Source organism: Chroicocephalus ridibundus, chromosome Z (genome assembly GCF_963924245.1).
Source record: "Chroicocephalus ridibundus chromosome Z, bChrRid1.1, whole genome shotgun sequence".
NCBI lineage: Eukaryota > Metazoa > Chordata > Aves > Charadriiformes > Laridae > Chroicocephalus > Chroicocephalus ridibundus.
This window is the reverse complement of record NC_086316.1, coordinates 23,551,654-23,575,127: the sequence shown is the minus strand read 5'-3', so window position 1 is coordinate 23,575,127 and position 23,474 is coordinate 23,551,654. Positions and strand designations below refer to the sequence as shown.

At 39.2% G+C, this 23,474-nt stretch overlaps 1 protein-coding gene across 3 annotated transcripts; it reads right to left on the bottom strand.

Annotated features, from left to right (window-relative positions):
- Positions 1-1,843: 1,843 nt before the first annotated feature.
- Positions 1,844-23,036, bottom strand: NREP (neuronal regeneration related protein). 3 transcript variants are annotated; one of them, XM_063320167.1, is made up of 5 exons: positions 22,970-23,036; positions 22,186-22,233; positions 20,667-20,729; positions 6,485-6,562; positions 1,844-2,564 (listed from the first exon to the last, which is right to left on the bottom strand). In XM_063320167.1, exons 3-5 carry the CDS (start codon positions 20,667-20,669, stop codon positions 2,439-2,441), a joined length of 207 nt encoding a protein of 68 aa, XP_063176237.1. In that variant the 5' UTR covers positions 20,670-20,729; positions 22,186-22,233; positions 22,970-23,036; the 3' UTR covers positions 1,844-2,438. The 3 variants fall into 3 exon arrangements, with proteins under 3 accessions (XP_063176237.1, XP_063176236.1, XP_063176235.1); XM_063320166.1 differs by lacking the exon at positions 22,970-23,036 and adding an exon at positions 22,338-22,524; XM_063320165.1 differs by lacking the exon at positions 22,970-23,036 and having other exon boundaries at positions 22,186-22,326.
- Between the last annotated feature and the right edge of the window lie 438 nt (positions 23,037-23,474).

The following is a 23,474-nucleotide window of genomic DNA, read 5'->3' as shown; positions in this document are numbered from 1 at the left end:
CATTTACATGTATATAGAGATGTCTATATGTACAATGTCCATATGTATATACCTATCCTACAGATAGATAAAACTGCTTTCTAACCAGGGATTTAGCTCTAAGCCCAAACACACTGCTGTCTGTTGTGTTTCCTACGGTGAGATTGGTGGCCATTTGGATCAGGTGCTGTGTGTGCATGGGCAGTTTTCTGTGATACATCAACCAAACTCAAGCCCCGTGTAAATTCACTCAGAGGGATAGACAGTCAGGGCATTCGTAATTGCACTTATTTGGTCTCATGACTGGAAAAAATCAGGGGCAGACCTACATCTGGTATTAATCGGTAGATCACTGCTTGTGTTTTTTTTAAAAAAATGATGCTCTATCTGTTCTCTATGCTAAAATGAAAACAATGTATGTTCTAAAACTTACAAAGGCAGATATTACTTTTTCCCCCAATAAAAGAGTTTTTAAAGAGAGGACCGTATCAATATTCTTTTAAACTATATTACACACGCTAGGAAAACAGCCTTTTAATTCAGTTTATCAGAAGTGGAAAATGAAATATATTGTATTTGCCATGCACAGCCCCAGCCTCCTCCTGGGATTACTAAAAATGGCATCAAGTGTCACGTCTGACCCAGGCACCTAGCAGTCTTGAAAGTGAAGTACACGACTACATTGTCCGTCAGCTATCATTTCCCAGATCCAGGTCTGGCATTTAGGTTATCTTAATAGCTATTGTTTAGCAGACAACAAAAGGAATCACCTTTTACTTCACCAGATACTCCGAAAAAAAACCCTTCAGAAGTCATGTAAAGAACAGGTGCAAACAAACAGAAAAGGAGCCCTCGCCTTATGGCAATAAGGAAACAGAGACATCACGGCTACCCTTAGAGCTTGCATATTTATTGAACAAATCCTACTAAAATAGCTAAAATACATTGGGTACTTGTAGTGCATTATTAAAGATCACATTGTTACAAAAGCCTGCATTTTCAGCAGTACACAACTGCAACTATACATAAATGCCACAACTGCTGAATATTACTTCTTGCTATATATACAGCACAGTAGACGCATCTAATCTATTCGAAAATAAAATGTACAAGAAAAGGGATACAGAAGGTAGGGAAAGGAAAGAAATCTAGGAAGTGCAGTGCATGCATTGGTATTTAACAGTCAGAAGCTAAAACAGTTCAGAACAAGGCCTGCCCTGTAAAAGGAAGAGCTAAAAGACAGTTATATAAAAAATTAAGGTGGGCTTTCAGACTGTGTCTAACACAACAACACTCCATGAGTAGATGATACTGTTTAGTTTCGTGTTTTGTGTTGTCTTGTATTGATAGGAGTCTGGGAGCAAGAACAAAAATGTAAAGTCCACATGTCGACGGTACCGTGGAAATGTACTCTTCCCCTTTAGGACTTCTCCTCCCAGAAATTTCCTGTGTTTTCCTTATTATATCCCCTATTATATGGATTTGAAGAGGACATTAAAACTTGTCCCATCTTCAAAAAGGCTTTTTTTAAAAAAAAAAAAAAAAAGACAAAACTCAGAAGAAATTTTGAGAGGTTGGCGGAAAATTATTGCTCGTCTTCCTCCGTTAGGTGGATAGGAGTCAGAAAGGAGATTTTACGTAAATTACAGTTTTGTGATTGCTCCCACTATAACTGCATGTTTGTGAGTGGACCCTGATAGGGAATCAGTTCCTCACGTGTACACTATAAGTAGTTACTCACCTACAGCACTGAATAAGAAAGCCACACTGAAGACACAAGTAAACAAGTCAGTCCAGTCTAAAGAACAACATTCAGAAAAACAAAGTACCAACACCTTCTCAGAACATGGAAATAAAAAATAACTCCATCAGAGCTACCTTGCCAAGGAGCATATTTAAAGTCCAAAATAGCACCATTCATCAGTGTCTCAAATCCCGTGGCAGCATCACGATCACTTACCACAAGGAAACCATGAGTTTCATACTACTTCTATACATCAAAAGAGTACATGGATAAAATATAGAGATATACAGACAATCGATGAAAATAAACTACTAGTCTTGTTACATCTAAATGAAAAAAAAGGGGGACTCTCAGCCTCTGCAAGAAGCAGTTTGGGATGGTGGAAATGGAGAGAGCAGTTTACCGGTTGCGTGTGAGCAGTGGAGTTTGAGTAGTGGAAGACATTGCTGTGGTAGAACCAGGCCTGAGGGCCCACCTGTAATGTTTGTAAACATGGATTCACAGTGTGAAATTCTGAGAGCTTTCGCTTGAGTCAGAATGTTAAAAACTATTTTTTATGGTACACGTTTGTCCCCTGTTATTCTCTAAAGCAAGGCTCAGAGTCCCATAGTTTCTTCTTACACTTGATGATTTACACAGAAACAATTCCCAATATATGACACCACGACCTCATCAAACCCATACACCATATGTAATACAAATGGAGAAATTATGATTAAAAACAGTAGAGGTAATTGATTTTGGTGAAATGGTGTCCATAGCCATTTACTGGAACGAGGCATGCCCCTTCCACCTCACTTTTCTTCTTGCGGTTTACTTCCTTCGAGATGGGGAGACTTCCCTGCGGAGAGGAAAAAACAGTATTAGCTGTGCTTCGTCTGTTCGTCGGGGTCCTCCCTTTTCCTTTCCTAAGGTTTCCATAGTTCCCTAGCTTTAGTTCAGAAGTAAACGTCTACCAAGGATGGCTGAATCAACTACAAACACTACTGCCACAGAGAGAAAAGGATTGTTTAAAAACCAGGCAAGCCTTGCAGCACCTGAGAAAACACTTCAGCTGGGGAATCTGGACATTCGTTGCAACTGGGGAGACCCCAATTATCCCAGCAAAGTTACAGGAGAAGAAGCTATGGAGCAACAACCCTTTCTGCAGCTCACCATTGGTTGTACGTCCTTACACTATTCCACAAAATTACTTTTCTCGCTCCTGACAAACCAAGACATTTCTGTGCCCTTCATAACAGGTGGGACAGCTCGGGTCTAACACTGCACCTGCAGGTGCTGTGTGTGCACTAGTTCTGGTATATAAACATGGCTGAAAATGAGGAACTACCTGTTTTGCACACGTGAAGCACAGCAGGCAGACACAGTGTCTCAGTGTCATGAATGCAAAATTCATGGCCACGAATCGACAGATGGCACCGAGCTCCCTTGAAAATACAACTCAGTACCAGCTTGGGTAATCAAAAATCTAACGTTAATGGTATTACCTACTGATAAATTAATTTGTTTCCTTGCCTTTTTTAACCCCCAAGCTCTCTTTTATGGCTCCACTTGTCCTTCAACATAAAAATGCGTCTTAGTCATGAAAGGTCATCTTATTATTAAGAGAACCTTTTACAGCTTAGACCTCTCAACTTTTAAACACCTTACAGCTTAAGCAGCTAGCACACACTAACAAGTGACTTTCCTACAGTACTTCATTGAACAAAGCACTCTAAAGACACTGTAGTGTGTTACTTGTCTCTGGACAAGCCAGGAGATGGTGTGCTGTATTAGCCAGCTGCCTCAGGTAGGTTTTCGTTAGCCATACTTAGCCATTCACTGGCTAAATTCGATGCCTATTCAGCAAAGGATTTAAATATATGTTTCAGTTTAAGCCTCAGAAGGAAGCCCAAAGGCTAAGCACGTGCTTAAAGTACTTTGCTGATGCTATGCCACTGTGGGATCCTAAACAAAAAGAATTTGTTTAGCTAGTAATATATTGTAAAGTTACGGAACATATCTGTGCGTTTTGTGTGTAGGAGATCAGAACTCAGAAGGTGTTTTACTGCTTTTATTGCTTGGGACATGTTTGTTGTACAAGCAGATTGCCTTTAGTTTGTTTAAGAAATTGAAGTTATCTTCTCCAAGTTCAATTTTTCTAATGTGAGAGTTGCGAATTTCTGAATTAAGAATTAAACACACAGTGGTCTCACATCTACTGAGAAAGTGCAATTTTCAGCAGTTTTCCTTTCCTGGCTCTGCAAAGCTGTAATTTTCACTGGAATGTCCCTATTTGCTACATTTACTTGTGCTGGGAATGAAGTCAGCCCATGGCTCTCCCACTGTCTTTATCACAGTTTACAGGATAAATTCTGCTTTCAGGTAGATGAACTCCCCCCGGGGTTCTGCATTGCATGCAGCCAGGAGCATTTTTCAGGCTGAAAACAGAGTAAAGTCCTTCTCCATTCTGTGCATCAGAAATGGAGAAACTGAGTAGACTTCCAGTACACATGCAGAAGGGCTCTGCAAGCCAGGGGAAGAAATAGGAGCAGAAACATACCTTGCCTTCCCTACAGCCAAACTGGGGATTTTGCAAGAGACAATTTCAGAATGAAAAAATAACGTTTAAATTTTAGTGACTGCACAAACATGTTTCCTCACAGGACTCTAGAAAATTCCATCCTCGTGATAATATTTTTGCTTTTCTGTTGACTAAATTTGCTACTTGTGTATCATTACAGGATATGAGAAGAAAACTAGAAACTTACACATGCAAACAGGCACACCACACAGACCAAAGGTCTGGGCAAATTTCCAAAAGCATTGTGTTGGGCAGTTCCTTTTCAGCTGTGAAAACAATCTCAGTCCTGAAATCCTGCCATACAATCATAAGATAAAAAGTCCCATATGACCCTTCTAGGTCTAGAAATAAATTGTCTTTAAGAAATGTATCCTTTTATATTTGTTTGTTGCAGGAAAAAAGAAAAAAGAAAAAGCACTTCTATCTGAAGTAAGAGTTTCAAAAAATATATTATTTTTACTTTATTCTTTCAGTAGTTCAAACTGTTTAGTACTGAGCACATAAAACTGTTGAGCTGAAGGACTGAGCACTTTCTGCAGTCATCTTCAGCAATTTACCCTGATTAATTTTATAAGATGGATGAAAAAAATTAGATTCCAAAGACACACTGTTTCTGTTAAGGCTGATACTCTGCTGGAAGCTAGATTGTGTGCAGCTAATATTCAAGTTCCTTTTGAAGATCAATTGTGAAATAAAATTTGGAGCTAGTTCTAAAAACTGGTCTTTGTAAGCACATGCCAAGTGTCTTTTGAAGAATTACATAAAGGCTAGAAAAAATGTATCATATTTAAAAAGCAGGAACCCAATCACTTTAAAGGAAAAAAGTATAATATTTTTGCCCAGTTGAGAAACAATTACCCCTTTTGATAATCTTTTTTAAGCTACATACAGCATAAAAGCACGGCTATTCATAAATCCAAGATAATGCAGCATTGTTACTAACTATGCTGCACATAGTTCACATTTTCATTCCTGTGTTTCAGGAGCGACTTTGTATAATGATGAATGACAACTTACTAAAAGCTGCAAACTTAAAATTTTGAATAAAAATCATCTAGTTAACATACAGCTGATGCGTAAAATTGGCAAATTCATTTAATATAAGTATGACCATATATAGCATATTCGCCGTAAACTGGCATTGCTATCAGCCTACTCTGCTGAACTTTTGAAATACTTCAAATGTTAAGAATGGCAGTACTGCCATATATGTTAATTTAAAGATTGGCATGCTGGCACATGAGTCTGGAAATAGCAGACTGCAAATAGCCCAGCTATAAATTTTAGAAGCTCCTTTATAAAGAAAAAGTGGCGAAACTATAGACATAGTGTTATCCAGATGGAATAGCAGAGTTTTGCTAACAAGGAGCTGGAGTGTAGATAACAATTGAAATTTAATCAAAACAATTATCCATGTGCTCTCTCCTTTACTTACCTGCCTATATACATTTTTTTCTGCCAGATTTTGAGTCAGTAATGAAAGAGAATAGGAAAATAAAACATGTACATTCTGTGGTTCTGAGTAACTGTTTTATTTACCTACTCAAATTTCATATCCAGTTTCACATTTATCAAACCAGCAATGTTAACAGAGCAAAATCTTATGAATCTTGTCTGACAAGCCACATCTTCTGCATTTATGGTGGGGTACTTCTTGTCAAACTCAGATGAAAACTACCGTGCTTTGTATGGTTGTTACTCAAGCCAGGTAAAGCACAAGCAGAAAACTTAACAGAAAAAGAGAAACCGTACCACCTCCTTCCTCCTCCTGCATTATCATGGACTTTCTTACCTGCATTGCTAAGAGAGAATTGCCAAAATCAAGTATTCAAAACTCAGATGTCAAGCTTGTAAAATCATGAGACAGGCTTAAGAAATATGAGCTCTTGAAAATTAGTATGTTTTCTTTCTGGTATGTAGCCAGCAAGAGTCCATGTTTTCTGCAAGCCTGAAGGCTAAAAACATCTTTTTAAAATGAAAGCTGAAATTCCCAGTTAACTGCCTGGCTCAAGGAGCCAAGGCTTTAAGAAAAACAGAATACCATGAGACTCGTGATGAAATCATGAGAGCTGGCTACTCTCTTGAAGCAGTCATAAAATAAAATCCATTCAACTTTCAGTGGTTAGGGTGGTTTTTTTTCAAAAAAACTTTCATGTTAGTAAACTAATAGATGAAAGAAATTACACAAATAACTTTACCTTTGGAAATCCCCCATCCCCTTGGCTGGTTGGAAAGATTTTCTGGCTTACCCAAATCGTTAACCTTGGTTGATTAACCTGTAGTGACATAAATATATACAATTTCTTACTAACAAAGACAGATTCATTGAATGCAATCAAATGGTGTTCATGTGACAGACCGCGTTACTAAAAATGAGTCTAATGTCAGCTTGGCCCAGAGATCTAGCTGCATTTTATGCTCCATACATATTTTTGAGTACCCATGACAACAAGATCTGTCCATAGAGTATTTCAACTACACTTTTTATGGCAATCTGCATTCAACAGGCTTTTTTAAAAAATCATAGGATTTTCTTTAAATCTCTTTAAGAAATTCTCTATAAGAGGATGTCCATACTAATGAAATTACTGGCGATATTGTGAGACCACATGCCCATTCTCTTCTGCCAGAAGTGACTGGCAAAAGACTATTTGTTGAAGATTATTTACTTTTGCTGATAACTGCAGGAGACAAGTGCAACACACCTTTGATAATCCTTTCACAATGAACTGTTAACTAGAACTTATTATTTTCTAAGATCATTGACACAGCTATAACTCTGTATTACCATCCTATATTTTAGACATTGAAGGAATTCCAACACATTATAAAAGACATAGGATAAAATAGCTGGCAGCAGGATTTAATGTTTAAGGTACTGGACTATGACTGCTATTGGAAAATTTTACTATGGAAAATGGGTAAGATCCAAAGATGGCCATTGACTACAGTGGGAAGCTAGAGTGAATAACCTTAATTACAGAGAATCTGAGCTGGAAACCTCCTGTGCTTCAGTTTCTCAACTTCAGGGTTTAGATCAGAGCATTTCTTCATCTTGCTCTCATTAAACACTGAAGTGGTCAGCTACAAATTGCATACGATGCCGAAGATGTTAAATGTATTCTCCTGCTTGGTCTGCCTCCTGGGCCTTTGGATTTTTGTGATTGAGCTCTTTCCGCACAATAACTGAATGTCAAACTGTCAACGTTTTGCGCTGAACATTATAAATCACACCATTCAAGCTTGTTTTCACTTTGGGAATCAAAACTTGCCTTGTTACTTAAATTTCTATTGGACTGGCTTTACTTAGCTGCTCAATATTGTATTTATATTCAAACCTGAGGAATGTGTTCACTTCTGTGCAGTTGCATGTTGACTATTAGATGTCACAACTGGACCAGATGTAGCTTGGAGAAACTTTCAGAAGATTACTTGAATCATTTTTCCAAGAGAAAATCCTGAACTCTACTATAAAGTACGAAACAGAGGAGGGAAATTTAAAACACAGAGCCTAAGGCAGTGCCTGCCTTACACTCTCCCATGATTTTCCAGAGTGCTTTCTACCGATTAAAGCATCGGATTTTATTTTGTATTTTAGATTATCATATGATCCCAGACAACCCAGCTAAGCTCTGGGTATGGCTGGCATAGAATAACTAACACACAGGACAGGGCACTCTGTTAATTCATCAGTTACGGTTCACATGGAATATTTGAGACACTTGAATGAAAGACACCAAGTAATCCATGAGCTCTCCTGTTGCTATTTATAATCACTGACTACCCATCCTGAGAATATTTGCCTTGATTTTATTGGGTAGTCATGTTCTTTGTATGAAAACTCGTAGTGGGAAACAGTGATAACAGTTCAGCTCTACCACAGGACATGCGTGCCCAAAACAGCAAGGTATACAAAAATGTGTATTTTCCAATAGGAGGAAGGAATAAGCATCAGAATACAATATTACTCATTATAATGAATATGAGCTTCTGTATTTTCCATGGAGTCTGAGATGTAGTCAGGCTACCCTATAGGCCTTGTCATCCCTATTAATAATTTAATAGGAATAAAATAAGCACCTGCAGTTGTATGACAAAGAAAGGATCCTCAAATTCATAAGAACATAGAGGGACTGCAGTCTGAGTGTGGATTTTGGGAATGGAGCAGAAGGAAAAAGGTATAAATCATAAAGTATACTCACAACTATGCTCCAGGGTTAAAAAAAAAACCCCAAACCAAAACACAGCCAAACCCACCACCACGAAAAAACCCTACACAACCTCCCCAGCTATCTTTCACAGTAATTTTCTGTGGAGAAAAAAAAATCAGTAATGTTCCATTTTCTTAGTATCTCTTCAAAAACAACTACCGTGGCCAATATTGGTAGATAATAATCATGTGGACCTACTCCACATGCAGTAACTATTCTGCTATAATTGTACCAAAGCCCTGAATGGGCAGCCAAAGGATTTTAAGTATCTGCCTTGTGAGCAACGCTGAAAAGCCTGGGAATCATGGTTTGGATCCTGGCTAAGTCAAGGAAGATTCTGGAATGGAAAAAACATGCTGGTGTAGAAAAGTCCACTCAAGACTTACTACAATCTGACAGGAGGAAAAAAAAAGAAAAAAAAAAAGGACCTCTTGCTGTGCTACATGCTTGTAAAACGCAGAAACTACTTAGATGTTCAAATATACTGAAAACTAGGGTATTAGAAAAACACAGCAAAAACTTTTAGTCAATTACAGCAGCTCAAAACAACTGATATTTATGTTGCAAGATGAGCTATATGGAGAGAAAAAGTGCAAAGCAATGCACCATTACAGAGTAGGATGTAAGGCTTACAACATTACAGCTGTTAGTATGAAGCAAACACTTCTAAATAAATGCTTCCATTGATACACACCATATTTTCATTTCTTCGTACTTCCTGTGTGACTTATGTGAGCACAGGCTTGGTTTACCAATCCTACCGAAGTATCAGGATTCAGAACAGAATTAATGAACTTTAGGATGGACTAAAAACCAAAGTTACTGCGAATCTATACAATGCATAAAAGTTGTATGCTAACTCAAATTGATAGCCTCAGTATCTGATAATCATGAGGAAAAAAATCAAGCCAGTAAACTTCATCCATAAATTATCAGAGTGGATCACCTCTAAACATCTGACTAACAGAATTACTACCCTTGGAAGCTTGCCTTCCTGGCAGAACATGTGATACACAAAACCATTCACTCCCACTTTGAGAAGTCAGGGGGAAAGAAACCCACTGATCTGGGAAGTGCTGTCTGAGACACTGTTTTACAACAACAAGCAATTCTGCTGAAACATCGAGGCCAACTTGAAACAGGGAATTATAATCTATGAAGAATATGTTTTCAATTCTTTAGCCTTCACTCTCTTGAAAATATACAAATAATAAAAATTAAGATTAAAAATCAGAAAAAGTAAACGTGGAGGAAAATAAATGCCTGGTGTGTTCATCAGCTTTTACAGGATCCAGACTCCAGAACTACTTACTGGTACTTCTTTTTTTTTTTTCCAAAACCAGAAGGATTTCTAGAATAGACTCTTATTTTCTCCTCTGCCCAACAAACTGAGAAACTTTTTTTTTGCTATTGCAAAGGCTCTGTTTAACCAGCATTTCAAAACTTCAATGCCTATTCTTCCATTTTAAGCCACGTCCTCTTTAAGAGCAATAGTAGGGGAGCACAAATTTTGCCCAGCTTTAAAACAAATACATAAAATAATTTTAACAGAGATGGACTAAATCTACTGCAGCAATCACACAAAAATGCTAAAATTAATTTCTTACTACCCACTCTTCATTCCTACTCACTAAGAGCATCTTTCAAACATTCAGACACATCCATCAGGAACAAAAAAACCACCCAGATTTAAGGCATACTAAACTTAGTAAAATAAGCACGCTCCTCTTAAGGTTTTCATAGTTAAGAAACAAGAAAAGCCCTGGGACTTACTTTTCCTATCTGGTTGTTTTGATTTGGTTTGGGTTGGGGTTTTTTTGTTTGGTTGGTTGGTTTGTTTGTTTGGGTTTGTTTTGTTTTGTTTTGTTTTATGAGGACCACAACTGAATTCTTGTTTATCAAGTCTCATTCAAGACTTACAGGAGTTGAATTACACTGCAGTCTGGATTTCCAAACTACAAGCTTAATGAAGAAGATTAACTGCTATGAGTACATTGGAAACCACCTTTTGAGAAGTTTCAGGTAACTTCTTTATCATAGAAACCAATTCTGTAGGGAGAAAAAATGAAGGAAAAAAAAAAAAGAAGGAAATTACAAGTACTCTAGAAATTCCCAATTCCAAATAAAAGGTGAACATCTCTAGTAATTCTGCACTAGCCTACCTAGGAGAGGAAAAAACAAAAAGAAAAGAAAGAGGAAAAGCTTTACTGTATGGATTAGCAGTCTAATCGCAGACACAGATGGCCATGTACTGAGGAACAGGGGAGTAAAACAGTAAAGGTGTGTGTTGAAGAGGAGGAAAGAAAGGGGCATGCTCTTCCCCTCCGCAGCACTACAGCTGCGCTCGTGCAGGTGTGGGCAGTGAGGGCCCTGTGTGTCTGTAGTGCCTAATCCGGAACAGAGTGCGGCCACCCTCTTGCCGTGCTCTCCTGGGGATGGGCCACGCAGCCAGAAAGGAATGCTGCTCCTCACTTCTGTACCTATATCTCTTTATCCCTATATTTCAGGCATTTTTCACCACCATTGCTCTGTGTTGCAATGGCACAATCAATGGTATTAAGGCTCCTAGAGGAAAAGTTGTAGATTGCTTCTTTTGCAGCTAGTCTCAGCATCACTGAATGTGTCTTTCAGATTTTCTTTCCAAATTGAGTCCTGATGCACTTTCCTTTGAAAAATATTATAACATAGTTGCCTGCTAACTTGAAACAGTTATAACTTTGCAGGGTTTTTTTAAAGTTTCTTAGTTACCAGCTGGTTTGAGCTGTAGTGTGTTTTCCCAGCACATTCTACCATGCCTTCTCAATCCGCCAAATGCCTCCCACTGCAGTAAAAAGTTCTCTCCATAACCAACAGCCCACCGTTACAATCCAGATGCATAAACAGCAAATCTTACTGCACCACTGCTTGAACACCAAATAAATCATTGTTAAAAGAACTAATTCATTTTAAACAAAACTGGAAGGAAATCTTGTGCTAGGATCAATGCATTTGCTTCAGTGCAAGTGGTAAACTAATGCTCCCATCTGCAGCAGTTTATTTTTAACACTGTGAGGGGAACATTATGAAAGCATATAATATTAATGTCCACCGTGTTCCAAACCTAGCGCACAGGATTTGATAGAGGCACTGTCAGCTGAATGGTTGGTGCTTCTCAAGAGTTTAGTTGGGTGGCAGTCTGCTATCAATCAGCTTTGTCTTCTGAACCTTGTGGAGCGGGCAATGACAGAGCTACATCAAGAGAGCTCATCACTACTCCTTATTTCAAAGAGTCAGTGAAGTTTTGATGAACCTTTGTTATATTTAAGAAGTTGTACTCACGATCAAATGGGACGCTGCTGTCGTGACAGGCTGACTCTGAAACAGGCTCAGTGAGGAAGCTTTCCCTATTGAAACACCAGAAACCACAACTTGCCCAAATTAATTATCTTAGCTTAATTATTTAAAGATACTGTGAACATGTGGTTTAGCAGGTGTGAGGCCTGCCAATTTTGTAAACTTGATCGCTTTTTTTTGTGTGTGGCTCCACATTACAAGTCTGAGCCTCTGTTTAAGATGCAGTGACAGTTATGCCCAATAACCTGCCTGCACATTTTCGGTACACTGACAGGGCAGCAGGTTTTTTTATCAGTCCTGCTTTCCACATCAGTGCCATGAACATCCAAAAATCAGCAGGGAGATAAAAAAAATCATTTACAATCATTTCACCTGGTTATTTCCACACAGCAGATAAAGACAGATAAATGGTTTGAGAGAACTGATGAAGAATTACATGATCATTACTTCTGCTGGCCCAACTTTGTGGTGAGCCTCTACCTGCCATTACAGTAAGAACTGATACGTGGTAGCAGAACAGTAAATCAGCAGAACATAGAAGGACAACTGCACACCTGAACTTGCCTTTGACTTCTGTGCGTCAGCATCCTTTGCTGGTTCTGCCTTTTCTTGGGGAAGATATTACTGCTGCTTTTTATTCCTCCCCATCTGATGACTCAAACTCACAGCCACATAGAGATGAAAAAGCCTAAATGAGACAAGTATGCTTTTCCTTGCATCCCCCTCTCCATGCTGAACATGAATTAGCAAGTTTATTCATTAGGGTTTTTCTGCAGTCCTTGTTCATCACTTCTTCAATTTCTGTCAGTTTCACAGAATAGCATGTCATCTGCTCCTTGCCTACACAACATAAGGAAGTGACCTTGAAAGAGTTTTTTCTGGATTTTAAGTACAAAACTTCTCATATAAAGCCATCTTCATTCACTGTTCCTTTCATTGTTCTTACAGCTTCTATTCTCCAGGGTACACTGAAGTGTCTGCTCCTATGTAGTCTCCTACCTTAGCTCATCTGCATTGCCTTCTTCAAAGAATTCACTCCTGTCCTCATCCATACTATATACCTTGCATCTTTTATATGTGTACTTGCAGAATCCCATGACATATATAAGAAAATTATCTGAGTGACTGCGCAAAATTTTCTAAACCATGCTTTTAAGACTAATGGGCTCTACTGCTGCAGAGACCTTCACTGCAGGAAAGGATGCTGGTAGACAGTAAGCACTTGGAGCGGGCATGTTTTTCCAAGAGGTCTCTTACGTGACTACTGGCCTCCAAAACCGACTGAGTATGGTGTTGAGGAGTGGGAAAACACAACCTAATCTAGCTTGAGTGTACAGTCAGCATACTCCTGCCAAATTCTTTAGCTGGTAACAACCCTCAACAGAAACTTTGTCTTCTGGCACACATGACTGAAGGAGGTTAGTTATAGAAAACATTAGAAAACATATAGAAAAGATTCCTGGAGAGGAATCCTCCCCACACCACCTGAGTGTAATGCAATTTTTAGGCAGAGAGATTAATTTGCACTTTCCTGCACTAGTCAGGATGAATCTAGTTTGTGTGTTACAAGTGCTCTCATGCTGCTTTTTTACTTCATTAATATGCAAAAAAACATTGCAAAGCTTTGTTAATATTTACCACGCATATGAAGAGTAAAAGAAATCAAGTGCTACATTGTGAATACTGTCATAAACGTTCATCCAATTTCTGACTGAATTAATGAATTTAACAAAGATACTCATTACAAGAGTATCACACTCCTTGAAAGGAAAAGAAATGCAATTATTCCAGAACAACAATAAGAAACCAATGTATATTATACAGAAAGTTCCATTAACCAATGCAATGACTGCAAACTACTTTATTCCACCAGTAAATTTCTGTGCATGGACTCTGAAACTGTAAAACATTTCAGAAACTGAAATAACCAAATAAGCCCTCCAGAAAACCAAACTCAAAACCCAGTGCAACCCAGCACCTTTTCCACTTCATTTTATTTGACCAGTGGTCAAAGCTAGCACTAGTGGTAGCTTTTGTTATTTCACTTAACATGCACACAGAGAAAAACAACAGTAACAAGCCCGATAATTGAAATGGTATTTGAGTTTTCTGTCAATGACGTATGAGTTTGTAATTTGCTCTTCAAATGCAATAAGGTAATGAAAATTTTCATTAGTAACCATTTGTATCTACACCTAAAGGTAACATCAGAACAAGAGTAGAAGCAAGTTTCTTGTTACAAAATCAGATGAACATGCAGCATGAAAGCAAAATTCAGGACCAAAGGCTGCACAGTGAAGTTCTTCAGGTGGTTTCATACCTAACACTGACAAATTACTGGAGCAACAGAGGAGAAAGAAAAGCAGCATGGTCACAGGATTACCAAAAGTCCATTTAGCCCAGTCCTCTCGCTCCATTGAGTTTTGATCTTAAGGGAAAGACCAGCAAGAACAGTGGCCAGTAGGGGAATCCTGAAGAAAGAATAAGAACAGAGACAGCCCAGAATAATGCTCTCCTGTGTGCTCTCTGAGTTCCCACCTTCCAGTTTTGGGGTATACAAAATGTATACACCAAGCTGAAACCCAAGACATGTTTCATTTTTTTAATTCCCTATAAATTTTCTAAATTAATGGTCTGAATACTGTAACTTACAGAAGACTTCATACACTGCTTTGGATGAAAACTGTTTTGTTTGTTTATTTAAATTTCTCACATACCAGAAAGATGACCAGAAATCCAACAAGCGATGCTGTTCTCCAAGTGGCGGCAAACTCACTGCCTCTGCCGACTGCTTTCCTGCAGAGCCCAGCCACAAAACCCTTTCCCCTCATGAGACACCAACCTCTTGCCCAACCAGCGTATTTCAGGCAAGTATTTAAAGCCCCAGTGGTACTCTTGGAAATGGGAGACAGAGGCACATTGTACAGCCAGCACTTACCTCATTAAAAGAGATGTAATGACCACAGCTGATGGTATTGTAACAGGTGCTGTAAAGCATTATGGTACATTTACCTGTAGTCACCATGTCACCAGCATCTAGCATCATTTAATGTAGCTTAACTGCTACTCCAAATACAGAAACACAAACTGTATCATATATGTTCTGTAGGCTGAAATTAATAAAATACCCATGAGTTCTGGGACTCATCTAAAGAGGAGACGCACAGGAAAAGAACTGTTCCTGACAAGTATTGTTTCTGGGTTTTGCTCATATTGCCATATATAATTACTTAGCTGAGAAATTTAGGGTAAGGACATTTACCAATATTTCTACAGGATTTTCTTCTGCCAGCAGGAATAGAGTTATTTAAACTCATACTCTTTCACAATGGAGATTTATCACAGATACAGTCATGTTAAATCAAAGAAGGAAGATTTGCTCCTCTCTAACTTAATCACTTTAAGAAGCATTATGATGCCAATGTGTGCCTTCTAAATGCCATAAGAATTCAGGAGTTCTTTCTGATAATGTACATACTAAGGAAGGTTTATAGCACCTTCAGTGAAAACACACAAATTTCTTGTAACTTTTTTCAACTTATATTCCCACACAGGTATGCTACCCTAGTAGAGAGACGATAAGGTTAGTGTTAACAAAATTAATCCAGAAACATTTCTTCCTGCAGGATGAGAAAGTGCTACCTGCTCTGAGGGTGTTTTTCTAAAAAAAAAAAAGCAGTATTTACGAAGGAAACATCACGAATCCTCCCAGGAACTTCTACATAGGGATTCATTCACTAGTGCTACCACGAATTTGACAGACCAGCAGTCTAATTTGAAAGTCATATAACACTCAAACAATGATTCATAGTATCATTCTACATTAAACATTTGAAAAGAACATCTTTGCACCTTTCCAGATTGCACCCTCAACCAATATGGTCTAATGAGGTGAATAAATATTTGAAATAAAAACAAAATACAAATATTTAAAAATATTTTTATTAAAGTATCCTGTCCTAGTCAAAGATACTAACTGAATTATGTTTTATTAAGTTGTTCTAGGGCTATTAAACGTAGTTCCTCTCCCTCTTTTTAGCCATACACACAAGGGTCAGAGCTCAGCGGTGGGGCAGCAGTATTCTGATACAGAAAAAGAGAAAAGATTGTTGGTGTGGGATTTAGACACCAAGACTTAAAAATCCATGTCATGACTGCAGAATTTCAAGCCATACATTAACTCTTATTTCTGATTTTCCAAGATTTCAGCCTTTGCGAAAAAAGTTGAGTAAAGCTTTGTCCTGGACAAAGCATTACATAAACCTCCAATTCCATGTGTCAACACAGTTCTGTTCAGATAAAGTATGCCAGTGCATAGTTAAAAAATCTTAGCACCCAGAGCATGCATATTTGTGACTGGGTAGAAACACATATATAGAGAGCTTTTGTCTTTTAATGTGCATATGAACTATATCACAGAAATATCCACAGTATCTACAGCTTTTGACAAAAACCTACTTTTTTTTAACCTCCACTTCAAATTTTTCTAGTCATAATCAAGTAAAGGTGTTATTTGCTGCACGGCTGAACAGCTGACTTGGCAGAAATATTGCAAAAAGTGAGTTTGTATTTCTGATGATCATTTTGTAAGTTGGAGTCTTTAATTCTCCCTAACTTTTTAGGAATCAAGTAGTGTTGAGCAAACTGCACCCAATGTGTTCTTTGTGCACAATACATAAACATAATAAAAAAGCACAACATACGCATTCGAATGTCCCTCTTAAATACTTCTCTTGACCAAATTCTGCCCATGGCTACACACGAACAGAAGAGGATCTGATCTAGACCTATAGCTCCTATGCAGTTTTGAACTACCATAAAGAAGTTCCAGTTCCAGATTGGGTAATAATCAATAAAGAATTATGAGTTTTCTCATGCCAGACCAGGAGCTGCATTTGTCCACAGTGTATCTAGTGTTAGGCTGGACATAATGTCTTATCCTAGCGTCTTGTTCTTCTTATTCTTCAGAGCATATAAAAGGTTCAAAATGATGTTTGCCTCTGCCAGACCAATCCCAGGCTCTGTTCTCCACAGATAATCCCGAAGTTACGAACAGTTGTTCCAACTACAGTGAAATATTTTATAGACACAGAAAATTACAGAATGTGTAAAGATATCTGCATATAACTCACTGGACGAAGGTTTGTAATGCCTAAACTTGGATGAAATCTTAAATATAAGTGTTTTCTCTTAAATATCTTTACCGAACTTAAGTGATCTTACAGATTTCTCTATGAACTGCAGAAAAAGAAATGGGATGGTGATTTTTTTTTTCTCTTCAACTAAACGCAGGTTATCGTTTCTTTCTCTCAGACTTGACGAAAAGCTTCTCCCCAACTCTTTTGTCTCTGAAAGGTCATCATACCATTTTTCTCTTTTTTCCCCTCAAGTAACTACAAAATGCAGAGAATGCAAATGACAGAATAACCTCAAAACTGATCCAGTTCAGGCAAGGGTATGCTACAGCAAGTGTTGAGCCCAAATGACCTCCTTCCAGGGCCTTTTCGCTTTGGGATGACATAGATATACTGTACACACCTAGCCTAGACATTTCACACCACTAGTGCTTAAGAAGACCTCTAATTGTGGTAAATTCATGAGCTGCTCTAGAATATCTTTTGTTTATTTTCAGGTACGTCAAAATTAAATGATTAAGGACATATCTGTTTACTGATATACACTGTTATTAGTGTTATTAAATTCCTTAGCACCTGCACTGCAAACCCTCACAGATGAACTTGAAGTCCAAAAATGAACTGCAATGTGAGCAGGAGAAAAGGACAAACCTGAGTGCTTCAGAAGAAAACAAACAGACCATTTTGTCAAGTGTCTAAAATGCCTGTTTGGTTTTCTTTCTTTAAAAACAAACATTTACCATTAAAAAAATCCTTTCCTGATTTTGTTAAAAGTCTTCTTTCAGGTCACATAAAACTGGAATTAAGACTTCCTTACTCTCACTCTTTTGACAAGATCCTTTCAATGACTGGATTACATAGGCCAAATAAACTTTAAAAGCAATTCTTTTTTTTTTCCTTTTTAGTTAGAGACTTTTTTTTTCCTTAATTAGCACTAAAATCTAAATGTGTATTTTATGACACACAGCACCTTCCTTGAAGATGGTATACAGAAATTCTAGCATTTCAAATAAAAAGAGCAATTAAAATCAGGATTTTATGCATTGCACATAAATATAGAAGATTCTTTCTTCTTTTAGGCAGTCACTTAAGGAAATATACACAAGTAAGGACAGATCCTCAAATGGCAGGTGCTCTTGAGTAAGATGGCTGAAAATGTCCATGAGTTAAAATTATAAGAAGAATAGAAAGTACTCTTCTGCCTTTCTGTTTCTCTTTACATTATTGATGAGGATATTATTATAAGGTCCAAGAAAGACTAATTAACAAGGTATGAGGAAATCCTAATTCTAAGTCTAGAAAAAGGAGAAGCAGCATTGAAAACTAACCTGCTAAGTTATTTGCTTTTACTTGGAAGCAGTTTAAGAATAAAAACATTAAGAACTAAGAAGGTAAGACAGTGAAGTTAAACCAAGAATTCATTTGTTCTCACTCAACAAGTTTATTCTAGTCACTCTTAATTTTGCTGTAAGCTTAACTAAATAAATAATGAACTTTCCTAGCAAAGGAATAAGGCAGCCATTTTCCCCCTTTTTTAAGATTCAGTTCAGCCTGGTAAAATGTAACAGCTAAATTTTTACTGACCAGTGAGAGCAGAGTAGAGCCTTTGCATATGCTGTTGTATTACAAAAAAAAGTAAGCACTTTTACAATTGGGTATTTCAATGTGGAAAGTGTTGACATGTAAAGAACAATTTTTCCTGAAAATTAGAATGACTAAGGAGACACTTGCAATAAATACAAGAAATATGCCAAAGACCAGTGCATCCACTACTGCAAGGAAAGTATGTCAGTTGTCTGACTAAAAATTATATTTGCTGTTACTGTGCCAAAACTGAAAAAAAGGGGAAAAAATGGTGATGGTAGAGGAAGAGATTCTGCCAAGTATCACATCTTAAGCAAACTTGCAAACTGGGGCAAAATCTATTCTTTCTTACATTGAAATTCTGATCAACAGTCACAAAAAAACCCACAATTGGGCCTTTTCATAACAAATAAAAAACTTTTCAAAAACAGCCAAATTAAATTTTTATTTATGCTACACTGCAAAACAAACAATAGGACTAAACAGGTGGGGAACTACATTTTATTTTCTGCATTTGGATAGTTTTAAATCGTATTTTATGTTCTGGTCCAGAGACAGGCTTTACAAAACTGATTTCATTGACTACTACAGGAACCTTGCTAGATTTATAGAACCATCTGCTGGTAAAAATCAGTGACTATTTTATGCCTAAGTAAACTTAAAATAATCTTTTGTTCCATAGATAGGCATATATTGCACATAACAGCCTGTATACCATCTAAAAATGTGGGCTGATTGTCACCTTGGTGTTGGTAGGAAAACAGTTGCCTTATCCAATATTCCACAGTTGTGTGAACAAAATGTATTTTATCATGATTTCTATTCACAGTATAAGTGAATCATTTCCCTTTTAATTCCCCACCCCCAACTATTCATTTATACACAGATAAGCAAAGCACTTTGATGAAAGTAGGTTCCAGAATAGACTAAAATTCCAGAATTTGCAAGTTTATTTTTGCAGATAGGAATGATATAAAACAAGGAGCCAAAAAGAAAAAAACCCTTATAAGATTACATATTTGCTTATTTTAAACATCCTTTGATCATCCCTCCCTCCCAAATCAAAACAACCCCAAAGAACCAGACAAGGATAATATAATTAATGCAATTAATTTAACCCAGTCTTAGTAAGAATACGTCCCTGAGAAGCTCACACTTTGGAAAATATTCTGTGCTACTGTACACCCTATGCAATGCTACTTCAGACAAGCTATTGTCCCATACAAATAAACAGATTTTTCACCATGGTATTATCATGTAGTACCCAAAATACATGCATTCAGACATGCTTCAGTGATAGCTGCACCTTCAATCAAGAATGCTATATGACTACACAGCATCTAAACTAATTATAGCTACTTTATGTACTTTTTCTGTAAAAAACAATTTTATTTCTCCTGCTGATTCTGAGACCATCCTTCTCAGAGATTACCGTATTTAGAGAGTATTTGAACGTATAATGTTTCGTCCTTCAGATTACATATTTGTCAGCACTAGTATCTCAGAGTATAACAAATGGACTTTAATCAGTAAGAACATAAACACAATTAGCACTGAAGGAAACAGGTCATTGTTGAATATTGTTCAATAAATACATTCCAAATAAGTGCCTGTACCTTCAGTTAGGCTGAGGCCTAGCCATTTTTTCTAGAACAGATTTGTATCACAAAGGAAGGCTAACCTTCTGAAAAAAATTACCAAATAATAAGAAAATTTAGTTTGCATCTTATGTACTTCCCTGGCAGATTAACATTAAATCTGCTTCACATAGTAAGTGCAATGACCTATTTCTTCTTTTTGGGCTGAAATTATTGGATGTTGTTTTGTCTACATGTATTCCTACATGTGTTATGATGTGTATTTTTCATAATAACCTGAACAATTCTCGTTTCAATTAAATAAGCCTTACTGCACAAAGAGGGATTTCAGATTTTTATTCAAAGAATGCAACACACGAGGTATTCAGAGTACATCTGTCATTGTATGGCAAGTCCCCACAGCCTCAAAAAGTATGTCTTATAAAGGTCATAACTATAAATGGGTATTGGGGATGGGGAAAGAAGGTTTGTATTTATACAAGAAATTATTGATTCTTTGCTAAAGCAACTAATTCTTACCATTTTTAGATTCTGTTAAGTCTTGGGATTGCAGTTTCTCTCAAGTAGCACAGGGAGAACAATCTGAAAACAATTTCAAAAAATAAAAAATGAAAAAAAAAGTAATTCCAACTGTCACAATATTTAAAGGTATTTTTTGCCAGCATAACAGTGGGTGAGCCAACTATAAGCTTCAGTGGTTAAGATTAAACTCATGCAAATTATTCTAACCACATGTGCACTTATATATCATGCATCTCTGCACTTCAGTGGTCCGTAGGCTTAAATATAGGACAAAGGAATCCCTGGTACCTGGATTTGCAGAACCCTATGCTATTCTTAGAGCTTGGTGCATCTCTGAAGAGCACAATAGTTAATGGTGAGCACACCAAAAAAATCAGTCAAGAGGACACAAAACCGTCATCCTATGCTTACTGTAAAGGTGGACCATTGTTCCCAGGCATGCTACAAAGTGTGGTTTTTTGCAATCAAGAGACAAGTATAACAGTGTCAGGCTTTCACTATGTAATGGCCCAGAGAATAGGTATTTTTGGAAATGGCACTGCATTACATAACCTCCAGTTTTCTCTCTCTCTCTGTTCCACACACCCCCCTATTTTAAATAGGGAGAGGAAAAAAAAAAAGAGTAGGTCCTACCTCATTTAAATGGTACCTTAAATTACCACTCTCTTAACTGACTGAATTTGTAGCATGCCTCTTTTATCAGTTTTCATACACTGATAAAAATTAAAGTTCTCTTCTATTGATTTCTTACCTATAGTGTGCATGTATGAAATGCAATTAGGTATGAGTCATATGTTTACACAGAAACACAAACATACATATTGGATTTAAAACTGCAAACTCATATATCTATAAATGTACACAGAAACGTTTGAAAGAAAGCACATCACTAAATGTTCACCAAAATATGGTTGGTTTTGTGGGTTTTTTTCTGAAAAGAACCACCCAAAATTTAACTGCTGCACATGCAAAAATGCAGAAGGCTGTTGCAAGAATGACTGCTTTCTAAAAATAAACCCCAGCAGCCTGAGAGGAATCCAGTGTCAGGGCGGAGAAGAGGGAGATTCGTTTTACAAGAGAGAAGAAAAGAGATGAAAAACCAATCCTAGAGCCCTGCATGCATGCTAAAAAAGCTAAGTGCATTAGGTTCAGAAATGCATTTTGGTGTTTGTGGAGTGCAAAAGCGAGAAAAAGGAAACAGTTTTAGAAAAACACTTCTCATCTCCCCTTGCATGTGTGCAGAAAAATCCCCAGCCTAGAAATCCAGCCTTAAAGCATAAAGACAAAGAGTTAAATACATATACTGCACGTTTTCTCATCTTCTTTAAGAAAGGCTGTTTGGAAATGTGCACCGAGAGGGGGAAAGGCAGCTGCAGCAAAGTCCAGCTAAGGACAAAAGGAAATGAAAAGAAACAAAGAGAGAGAGAGAGAGAGAGGGAGAGAGAGAGAGAGAGAAAGAGAGAGGATTAATTGAAAAAAAAATAAAATTCTGTGGATTGGAATTGCATATACTTACAGACAAAAGCCCCCGCTCCCTGCTCACTTTCTGTCCTTTCTACATGATCTGAAACACAAATGTGGATTAAAAAAGGGCAGCATGCTACAGAAGGGAATTTATAGTTGGGGGAGTGGAGAGAGGGTAGGGGGTGTGGGGAAGAATGACTGCACCTCTTCCAAAGTGCAGCCTTGGAGAAAAAAGAAAAAGGGGTGGGGGTGGCTGGGGGAAAGTCTCTCTCTCGCTCCCTCTCTCTCAGGCTGGATTTTGGTTGCCAGCGCTGGTTATATTGAACAATGAGCTAATTCTGATGGCAGCTGGCTGGCTGCCAGCTCTCCCCCACATCCCCCCCCCTCCTCCATCACCTCCCCCCCGTCCCCTCCTTACACATACACACTCCCCCCGCCTGCCCGCCCGCTCCAGCCCGCCTTCCCCCCCCCCCGCCCGCTGCTGCAGCGCCAGACTGCTTAGTCTGCAATAATCCGCAGCCCCACGTTCCCCCCCTCTCCGGGGCTGTCTGGGAGCCAGGGCACCGACCGCCCCACCGCCGGCCGGCCGCGCTCCGCCGGGCCGCGCCGGGGCCCATGGCGGCGCCCCCTGAGGCGCTGAGGGAAGGGAGGGGGGGGTGGGAGCCGTTAAGCCGTTAACCGTTAGCCGTTGGCGCGCGGCCGTTGGTGTCCCCGCACCCCCCTGGCAGCGGCGCGGCGCGGGGCCGGGCGGCGGCCAGGCGCGGAGCGGGGCCAAGGCGCTGCACAGCGGCGGCGGGCGGCCAGCGGGGCGGGGGGGGAAGGCAGCAGCCACATACTGTAGTAATAACCCTGCAGCGGCAGCAAAGGGCATCTGAGGAGAAGGGGAGGGAGACGGGAGGCAGCCGCCCGCCGCCTCGCCTCGCCTGCGCCTGTCTGGGAGGGGGAAGAAAATGGTGGGCGGGGAGGAGGGGGCGCCGCGGTGTGACACAGGCGGGCGGGGACCGGACCCCGGCGGCCGGGCCAGGCGTGGGGGGGTGCGCCCGGGGCTCTCCGCTTCTCCCCCCCGGCTGCCTGCGGGGAGGTCGGCCGTCCGCCGCGCCAGCCGGGGAGGCGCGATGCTGCTGGGGCTGAGGAGCGCGGCGAAAGGCGGGAGAGAGCGCGGGGCGGCCCCGGGAGGGCGTGAGGGGAGAGCGGGCGCTGGCCGCGGCCCCGCAGGTGCAGCCGGGACCCGCGGCAGGCCCGGCTCAGGCACCGCCGGGGGTGGAGGGGGGCGTGAGGCCGTGACACCGCGTGGAGGGACCAGGGGCTCGTCCCGCAGTGCGGGCACACGCCAGCGCTGCA

What these genes read in the sequence shown, in the direction of transcription:
- NREP (XM_063320167.1), bottom strand. An exon ending in GGGATGGGGGATTTCCAAAG is followed by an intron (nt 2,565 to 6,484) that starts GTAAAGTTATTT and finishes TCCTCTCCGCAG; the next exon opens with GGAAGTCTCCCCATCTCGAA.